Source organism: Anarrhichthys ocellatus, unplaced genomic scaffold, assembly GCF_004355925.1.
Source record: "Anarrhichthys ocellatus isolate YVR2014 unplaced genomic scaffold, GSC_Weel_1.0 scaffold19, whole genome shotgun sequence".
Lineage (NCBI taxonomy): Eukaryota > Metazoa > Chordata > Actinopteri > Perciformes > Anarhichadidae > Anarrhichthys > Anarrhichthys ocellatus.
Genome location: NW_022280049.1, coordinates 5,261,332 through 5,271,548, shown reverse-complemented (window position 1 = coordinate 5,271,548; position 10,217 = coordinate 5,261,332). Strand labels below are relative to the sequence as shown.

Here is a 10,217-nt window from a genome sequence, read left to right as displayed (position 1 = left end):
CCCCCCCCCCCCCCCCCCCCTTTGCTGGAATGTTCTCTCTTGATGTTAGGATCCCCGTAGATGTCTGTCAGAAGTAAATGTTGTGTGTTTCTAAGTGCTGTATGTGTACATGGCTGGCACAAGGTGAAGTACTCTCTTGAATTTCAGATTCATTTATAGATTTCATCTTGAGAAAGAGGGCCATGTTGTATGGACATGGTTTGAGAATGATAAAGGTATATGCATTAGAGTTCTCCTTAGAGCTAGCGCAATAAGATGCCATGGCAACTGCTGAGCAGCATTGGGAGGCGTTGTGATTGGCACATTGGAGCATGCAGTCACAGTCCGATCTGTTTACAAGCATTGTGTTGACTGTCCAAGATAAAAACAGGTTCCTCTGAACACAAATAGATCAAACCCTTCAAACTGCTAACCCCCCCCCCCCCCCTAACAAAAGACACTGTTCCTCATCTTTTCATTTCTCCCAAAGATGCCATGGCAACTTTTGACTATTTCATCTCCAAATATTGATTGTATCTAATTTCTAATTGCACTAGCCTATAGCTGTGATGCTTGTAGACCATAGCTAGATGACGTCGTAGGCTGTAGTTAAATGCATATTAACAGCTTTTTCTGTTGGCTCTATACTTGCCGCTCTTGTGTTCTCAAGTGTCGAGGGTGCTATTCAAACAAATGTGCTGTCAACAAGCGTGGAAGAACAATGTCTCTCGTCCAACTGCCTGCTTTCCATCACTGTATCCAGTGTAATCTGTTGGTTCTCCTGTTTGTCTGCCACAGACTTTTGATTGAATAGCATCTTCAGTCTCCCTTGTGTCATTGCTAGAGCTGAATTCCACCCGTGTCCCAATTCAGCCGTCACCATATGGTCACACTGTTATCATATCGTAGGTTTAATATGCAGGAATGTTACCACCGGAAGCTCATCTTGTACGTCCACGTGCCTGTTTTCTATGGACGCATGACTCGGTGTTGTGTTTTTGTGTGTCTGTTCAAGGTACATTTACTGACGGTGTCTCCTGTTTGCTATCCACCTCCTTCCTTCTTCTCTCGCTTTGTGCCCTGCGCTGCCTCCTTGTCCCTCTCCCCTCCCTCCCCCCCCTTTCTTGCTCTTTTTTTGCACCTGCCTTCTCAGGTGTAAACAGGTGCACGCCCCCCTCATACCCGCCCCCCCAGGACCCCCTAAGTGCGGGGCAGTATGAGGTAACGGAGGACATGGCACAAGGAGAGGTTTTTGAATTCAGTCAATCCAAAAGAGGCCAGGCTCCTTTCTGGCATAATTTTAGTAGATTAGCTCCATTTAAGAAATAGAGACACACAGACTCTTCTGAAGGACCAGCTATTTTTCTTAGAAGCACTAAACACTGGATGATCATGTCCCATGATGAAGAAAAATACGAAAAACACACACACACACACACACACACACACACACAAGAGACTTTTGAAAATATGGACCATTGTTAATATAGCGTGTGACTGGAAGCAGCAAGAGGACAGAAGACTTGGATTTAAAACGTTGAGAAAAATGACAAAACATTACAATTCATATACGTCAGTAACGTTCTTAGTTATCACGCTTCTCCAGCTGAGTCGCCTGTCATGAACTCTTTCCACCCCCCCCCCTCCCCCCCCCCTGGATTCTGCATCTTCACGCCATCTGAATGTCCCAGAGTTGTTTAGGTTGTCACATCAATCCATTTTCAGTCCATCGTCTGGAGAAAAACACGAGGCCAGGACGGGGCATTCCTAGTGGTGTGAGTGTGTCGACCTCGACAAGGTCGCTTGTTGCATTCTTCTGAGTGCGAGAGTGAATAATGCGATGGGCACCGTGGCGTCTGAAGGGACCCCGTGAAGCTCGGCCGTCGGCATCATCTCCGAGTTAGATCCATCTTTCCACTGATCACAGACCAGCCAGGCCGTCTCTGCTCAGCCACACATGCCTGCGTCTGGATCTCCTCCTCACTCTCAACACTCCATTGTTCCTCTCTCTAGCTGCTCGCATACAGTAGCCCCCCCCCCCCCCTCACCAAGTCTGACGTTTTACGGTGTCTCCCTCGCTCTCCCCATCCATCCCTTGTCCTCTCTATCTCTCTACCCACCTGCTCAGCCCGCCCGTGTGTGAGTCACCGGCTCTCGGAGGGAGAGCTTCACTCTTTTGGAAACCTGCCATTGGCCATGATATGATGGGTCAGGGAACAAATCAATAGTTGGAACATCAATAGAATGTTTTGCATCCTTTCACCAACCACTTTTGACAGGGTATTCATAACCGTTCATGCCGACAATTTCGACGAGAGAGCTTTTGCCGCTCAGATGAAACAGCTGGGAGCAGGAGATAGGCAGGCTGCGGTCCACCTGCCTTGTGTCAAAGCCCCCTCCCATCCCTCCACCCTCCCCACTCTCCTCCAGAGACCACCCCTGTAGCACTGTGCTGGCAGCTCACTGGGTGTTTGGAAAGAGAACAGCCGACCTCCGGAAATCCACCGAGAGGTCTAAAAGTGAAGTTGAAGCATTGGCCAAGGTCTAAACTAGCATCTCTTTTTCACGTCAGCTGTCAAAAGAAAGACTTGCTTTCGTTTGGCTTCATTATTTTTCTCAGTGTTGCTCACACTGTAAAAAGCACAGCACACATTCAGTCCGAGGAGCGCTCCCTCCTCCAGTTTAAAGTAGGACCGACGCTAATGCGCCGCAGTGTGAGAATTTCGGAACAGGCCCTTAACCAGCACAAGGGGAAATGGTCAAAAAAATACATATGTATAAAATGAACAGGACAACTGTAGCGGTTGGTTGTGAGTCAGCACTGAAAGGACGTACACTGCAGAAGTGTGAGCCATCACCGTAGGGAGGCGGAAAGGTGAATTTAATCTGTAGCATCGTGCAGGTGTCCTCTGACAGATTCATGCATCTCTACAGGCTGCAGCTTCAAATCTTGGCACTCCTCCCCGTTGTTTTTTCCAGATCCGATCCATGTTCTGGCAGTTAGCTCGGCACTGTTGAGTGATTTACACGGGACTGTGGCGCGATCAGATTGTTGTGTTTAATCAACAATGTCGCCGAAAGCTGCTGCGGGCGACATCCCGCCATACAGTATGCGACTGACAGAGAGGTGTTAGGAACGAGAGGATTCCCAACACAGTCCACACACATCATGAAGGTATATGCTTTTCTACAGTGGGAATGTAAGCGACACACGAGGCCATGGTTTGTGTGATCATATTTTGACCTCGGATACAGAAGTACATTTTTGTGTTGAATTATATCACCTGATGGACAGTACATATACAGTATGACAACTTGTGCAATGTGATATATCATTATATATATCTTCACTATCCACTACAACGTGATATGAAAGAGTTATATATCGTTCTATGTCATTTGTTTGCCTGCTTATAGGCCTTATAACCTATTGGGGAGAAAAAAAAGAAGAAAAAAAAAGAGACCTTAGAATTGCTTTTTATGTTGTGTAATTTATGTTTTTGTTTCAGTAAAGACGGTTGAGAAATGCGTGAGTTGGCTGCTGGTGTCTGTAGAGAGATGGCTCCCAGTGAGATTGTTTTGGAAGATAATTCCCTGGTCTGGCACAGCAAAAAGATATGGTTCCCAGGCCATGATAACCTCAGGTCCCGTGCTACACCCCCCTACCCCTCCCTCACCTCCCCCATTCCCCTATACTCCACACCACCACCAACCAACATACAGACACAAGCATGCACCCAAACACACACACACACACACACACACACACACCATCATGCGCACTTGCTGGCCCGTTCTGCTGCGGAGAAGAGAGATGCTATCTAACAGTGCCTTCCAGCATTCCACTAGTGATTATCTATTCAGTTTCACAGGCAGATTTGAATTAGTCATGTATTTTCCCTTCAGTGTGGGACTTGCATCTCTCTCTCTCTCCCTCTATTTCTCTCTCTCTCTCTCCCTCTCCCTCTCCCTCTCTCTCTCTCTCTCTCTCTCACACATACACTTTGGGAATTCCTCGTTCCCCAGTGCATGAAATCCACTCGGACAGAAACTTAGAGGTCAGGCCTTTTCCATATGAGTAGATACTGTGCCGTCTGACTGAAACACACCTTATGATGTTACACCACACGTCCACAGCGCTAACTTTATTGCACAAAAAGAGGTTCATTCTAATTTCAGACGTTTAGAAACTACATAGGATTCCTTAATTGTTATATTTAACATCCTGACAGATGGTTTCATTTGAATATATAGTAGGAAAGCAGCTTTTCATTAGTCAAGTTAGGTTTCACTTTTCAAAGTATATTATTAGCAGTGCGTTATGAATCAAAAGAAGAATCATCTATTTTACCTTTATCAGCTACACACTGTAAATAGTGTAAAAAGAACAGATCATATATTTGGATATTGGTATTTTGCGTTGGAGACGAATGTTGTTCCAGTTCTAGCGTGCGGTAGACCTCAGTACCAGGTAAATGCATGCTCGTGGCATCCAATATTTTGCATGAGACTTCAGACAACTCTTGACAGATTGTTTAGTTTCATTTAACTTCCAATGGGATTTCTTTTTTTCCCCACCGCGGAACCATTCATTTGTGAACCCATGCCATCTCACTAAGGGGAGTTCTTTTCTCCGTCCACCTGTCTCCTGCTCACGACACATTACAGGTTGTAGCTTCTGTTTTTATTTATTAGGTAGAGAGGGGATACATCGTTCCCTCATGCTGAATCAAAGACTGAACTGTTGATGGGTGAAATTAAAGGCACTAATGTTCTCTTTGCCCAGATGTATTGGGTCCTATAAACTGTAAACTTATTCTGAAGTCTTTATTTACTCTTTTCTTTGACTCCAATCTGCACTGTCATGGTCCAAACTGCTGGTTATTTTTTTTGGGGAATTCCATTAACCGCTGAGGAAAAACGGGTATCATTTTTCTATGACAACAGTGAACCAAATAGGAGTTAGCACTGATCATGGGTGTTTGTGTATAGATTTGTAGTCAAGCAGACGAGCTGAATAAATGCGAAACCTCTCGGGATGAGCTAAAAATAGACATAATCCTGAAGATGCACACACACACACACACATATACAGTACTTCATTGCAATTCATGTCATGCTCTTGTTTCTACTTAAGAAATGATTCTTTAAAGTGCAATGACTTGACAGTACAAATTAATTCCTCACTTGTATTTATTGAATGCAGTATTAATTAAATAGAACCATTTTGGCCACATTGTTCAAAAGGATGTATACATTATTTTTTATTATATAATTATCATTCTGACCTTGTGCTGAGAACTTAGAGGACAGCTCTCTGTGTGGAAGATTTCTTCTTTTTTTTTTTTCTTTCTATTTCCTGTCATAAAACCAAGACAGCCAACTTAGCAGACTGTCAGTCGGACGCATCAGAGGCTGCTCAGATGAACGTAGTTCCTTGTAGTCCAGGCTGCGCGTGAGCCACTCACACTTAGCATCGCGACATCTTCAGTAGGAACTCCTCGCTGTGTTGTTTCAGATTAGTCAGGGTACAAACAAAGAGTCTTCAATGAGCCATATGTCGATGTGGTGTTCACTGACAACAAGGTAAACAGAGGACTGACATTCCACCTTTGAAATCTATTCATTGTATATTACCATCTAGTTTTAAGGTCTGGATTTTTTGCCTCACACAGAACAATTTACTCACAGTATCCATATCCTTTGTCACCATATGCAAACATTTTGTCATTTTCTTTCTCGCTGGCCTTTTGAGTTTGATTATTTGTTGTAGAAATGAAAAACCTGAAAAATAATGCCTATTCAATCCAGAAACTGTGAATGGGAGAGTGGAGATGTCAACTGTATGTACATTCTATGTTTTGATGTAATCAGAAGCACTGGGAATATGTTGTACTTCGCTGTAAAAATAAATCCATATCTGATATAGCTGTACTTTTGTTGAAAATAAAACCTCTACAGAACTGCGTGTTCGAGGCGTCAATGTGTGAGTGGGAGCATTGTGCTGGGTTTCCTGTTGTGTGACATCGTTTCCTGTTTGCAGGTCCACCATTCCCAACAGCTGACGCATTTTAACTCCTGGATGTGTGACAGAGGAAAGATTCAAGGGCATGCGAACACAAGATAATAGCGGTATCACGAGGCGTTTCACAACTCACAAAAGAAACATTCATAACCACAAATTGTAGCCTGCAAATAACTGCTGTAATGACGTTTGGGCAGATGTCTTCTCCGCTTCCTGTTTTGAAGTCCACAGCTGTCGAAAGAGTGTTTTTTAAGGGAAGGTCTTAGACATTGTGGTAAGATGTGTGCATGTGTGTCTGGATGTATACATATTTTATTGTGTAATGTTACCTCAGAGGAGAACAGAGCTAAAGGTGATGCAAAGAGGTGTTACCAAATTTGGACCAGGGCAACAAGCAGTATTACTGTGGTCTCTAGTGGTCAACCACGGTGTTACACTGCAAAAAGGACACGGCAGAGTGTCCAACATGGAGTCCTTTAGGATGTTCATCTTTCTGTGTTTGACGAAGACACTTCCATAAGCTTTGTAGAGCCTGAATAATAATTTAATCAGAAGTTATATATCTGTTTAGTAGGCACACATTTCAATCTTAATATATAAATAACAAAAACAAGGATTTATAGCACTCACTATACAGTACAGGGACCTTTTCTACATCTCGGAAAAGCTAGAAATCAATTATCCAGTCATCTGAAATGAGGTAAAAAAAAAACAATTGTCACTGGCCCTATATTCTGATGCTACGGTGAGCATCATATGTGTTCAGAGGTTTCGTGCTTCAGATAGTTCCTCAGGATCAGAGGAACGTCCAAACAGTCGATGACAGGCTCTTTGTTGGCAAAGGGGAGGTATCTTCGGATTGCTAGCCGAGTCTGCGACATCAGTGTTTTGGGACAAACTGGAGCAGGAACAGACAAAACAAAGGTGGATCAACATTTTGACACTTTGCACACTGAACCAAACCATGACCGGTGTCTCACCTCTCTCTTTGAGCAGCAGAATCAGAGCTTCGTTCTGCTTCGTAGTCTTGTCAATGATGAGTGTGGGCAGAAACACGTCTGCCCCAAAGTCTACGAGCAGCTGGATGTACTCCACCCCGCAGCCGTAACGCAGACACACCTCCAGGACCGTCTTTGGCTGCTTTATCCTGGCCAGCAACGTCTTGTCCGTGCAGTTGTAGTTGGGGTTGGCCCCGTAGAGAAGGAGCAGTTTGAAGCAGTCCAGGTGTCCATAAACAGCTGAGATGTACAGGGGCCCTCTGCAGGCCGTGGCACTGGAGGCCCACTCGGGGACCTTGGTCTTGGCGTCCACCTCGGCTCCGAAGCGCAGCAGCTCCCGGAGCACGTCTAAGTCGCCCTCGCGGGCTGCGGTCAGCACCGGGGAGCAGTTGTTGTACTGGCTGCCATTGGGATCGGCTCCGGCCTTCAGCAGGGCAACCACGCAGTCCAGATGTTTCCCACTGACAGCTGTGAACAGAGGTGTCTGGGCCTTCACGTCCAGGCTGTCGATCTGGATTCAAAACACAGCAGTGCACCGACATGTTGTCACAGGAAGCGGTCCTGACAGATTTGGTGATCCAACAACGTCGATATGCATCATTACAGCTGCATTATTTTACACAGAATTGACGTATTCTCGCCTCTCAATTTGTATTTATTTATTTATTTATCTAATGACTTGAAATCCAATATTCACTCTGCTTTTAACACTGTTTCGAGCTATACCAACTCCTGAGGGAAATACCCTGCTTATTAGAAGCTAAATGATCCACTATATCCCTCTCTAATACCTGACATTGGCTATTTGCTGTTTTGCACTGGTCAGGTAGTAAATAATGGGTTTATTGGAGCCTTAATTTTGCGGAAAAAGCCTGCTGCTTCTGGAAACAACCTTGAGGATGGAAAACCGAAACAAAGAGCTAAAAAGACGCTCTGAGGTTCCTTCGAACTGAGGTGAACTGCAGAGTTGTGTAATAACTTTGTGTGCGCTTGTCACTCAGGGACCCCTTTCATATTACACCTAGCTGTTTGATCTAATGTCCTGGAAGGTTCCTTCTACAGTTTTATCCTTGATTTTAACTCTTGAAGTCCCTGAGTGACACATACGGACCATCCTGGTGAGGTCATGTGACAGTGACTTAATGTGTGTACCAATGACATCACTTCCAAAATGGCCGCCTGGCAGAACTAGCTGATTTCAAAAAGCTTGTTTTTGTTGCTAACGGTAAGTTTCAACACATTTAACAATTGTAATGCTTTGATAACATGTCCTACATTACATCTAAACTGTTCTGACCATATTTATCAAACTAAGCTATGTCTAAAAAGTTATGAAAATATCGTTGTGACAGATATGTCACATCAGGCTTTTAAACTTATAATTGTCTCAGAAAAACCAATGTGACGTTTGTCACAATAAGAAAAATGAGCTGCTCAATTGATTTAGCCGATTCAGTTATTCTTGATTAAAATATGTTCTTTTGTTGAATTCAAAAGACATTTAATCAAATTAAATGTAAAATGTATAAAATTATTAGTCAAATGAAATATGAAAGAATTATGAAGTTATGAAAGAAAAATGTACATATCAGTAAATAAAACACAAACAAACAATATTTAACTATCCTATTTTGGTCCTATTTCAAAGTAATTTAATTATTTCTTTACGATACAGTGTTCAGGATGCCCTGAAGATCATCCAAGGAGAAGACATTTTTGAAGTGATTTTTTGATTCAATCTAACCATAAAAGTTGTAATTTTGATATGTGTTGTGGAAATGCAAATGAAAATGCATATCTTTGTTACCAAGCAAAAAAGGTCCAAGTTGATTGATTTTCAAATGAGGAAAACATCGATACGTAATCATCCAATGTGACATATGTAACATTTCAGATCTTTGAAATGTTACATATATGTTAAAATATTTTCAGAAATGTGGTCCAGTTAGTTTTAGTTCTATGTCCCCTATAATTTTCCATTCAGGAAAAATGGGTTTGGGTTCATATGGGTTAACCCCCCCCCCACTATCAAAGATCCATCTCACCATCCTCATCTGCAAGCTGTACAACTAAACACTCTCTCCGTGTCTCACCTCTGCACCGTGCTCTACCAACAACTCCAAGCACCTCAGGTGTCCCAGAGCAGCAGCACTGCGCAAGGGGGTGACTGGGACCCCCCACCCGCTTCGAGCATTGATAGACCTCCTGTAACTCTCCTGAGGCAGAAGCTCGGAGAGCAGAGTCACGTTGTCGCTGCTCACGGCGTTGATCAAGGCCTGGCACTGCTCGTTGTCCTCATCCTCCTCCTTCGGCTGCAGCAGGGAGAAGATCTTCGAAATGTCCATCAAACTCATGTTGACAGCTTGGCCCAGAACCATGATGTAACCCCAGGCTGCTGCGAGTCAAAGCCCTTCCATCTGCAGTGGCGAAAATGTCAGAGAGAGATGGTAATGCATCCAAACACATATGCACAGCTGACATCTTGGGTTGTTTTTGTTGGGCACGATTCTTCTTTCAACATAACGAAGTCCTACATGAAAGAAAAAATAATGACTTCTTGCCGTGACCCTTCAGTACTGCCATGAGACAGCGCAGTTTCTTCACATGACAGTTACTTCACAGAAGACAAATCACAGCAATGCAACTTAAATAAAAGCCATGCGTGAGTGCATTTCATACTCATAGACATAAGAAAGAATGGTTTCCACTGGAGGTCCACATGATTTGCTCAGCAGAAACAAGACTCCGTGGTTCCGTTCAACAGCAGCAAAATTACTGTAACAAGACACTTACCTCAGCTAGTTGTATGATGGTGTCTTTTTCCCTGAAGACATTAGAAAAGAAGTTAAAAACTTTCAAAAGTCCATAAGAAATCACGTGGAAGAAAGAAGGAAAGAAAAGTCCTCCAAGGAGTGTGTGACGCTTCCACAGGAGTTGTGAAAAGCGCAGTATGGTGTGTGTGTGTGTGTGTGTGTGTGTGTGTGTGTGTGTGTGTGTGTGTGTGTGTGTGTGTGTGCGTGCGTATGTGTTAACAGACAGAGGGGACCAAAGCTCCTTTCTGGGGGGTATGGGGGCTAATTTTAGGCCACAGATGGGCCTGGCTGAACTTCCATTCTTGGAGAATCCAGGCTCAGGGTTATAATTAGAAAGGTGATACCAGTGCGACACTCAGTCGGAGATTGGCGAGTGTGTCCGGAATAAAAACAAAAAATTGA

At 43.8% G+C, this 10,217-nt stretch overlaps 2 protein-coding genes across 16 annotated transcripts in view; one reads left to right on the top strand and one right to left on the bottom strand.

Annotated features, from left to right (window-relative positions):
- LOC116389207 (rho guanine nucleotide exchange factor 9) overlaps positions 1–5,942 on the top strand; it is a 41,648-nt gene extending 35,706 nt beyond the window's left edge. For 10 of the 15 annotated variants that reach the window (XM_031857705.1, XM_031857709.1, XM_031857703.1 and 7 more), the window contains one exon: positions 1,133–5,942. In XM_031857705.1, the coding sequence (XP_031713565.1) occupies positions 1,133–1,308 (176 nt within the window). In that variant the 3' untranslated portion in view covers positions 1,309–5,942. Of the gene's footprint in view, positions 1–147; positions 1,107–1,132 lie in introns of those variants that run through there. The other 5 variants (XR_004213108.1, XM_031857706.1, XM_031857708.1 and 2 more) reach the window with 4 other exon arrangements.
- LOC116389209 (ankyrin repeat and SOCS box protein 12) lies at positions 5,630–10,004 on the bottom strand. Its single transcript, XM_031857718.1, is given in 5 exon segments — positions 5,630–6,776; positions 6,778–6,902; positions 6,985–7,513; positions 9,096–9,419; positions 9,796–10,004. Coding segments are annotated over 4 exon segments (984 nt in total). The 5' UTR covers positions 9,381–9,419; positions 9,796–10,004; the 3' UTR covers positions 5,630–6,731.
- Between the last annotated feature and the right edge of the window lie 213 nt (positions 10,005–10,217).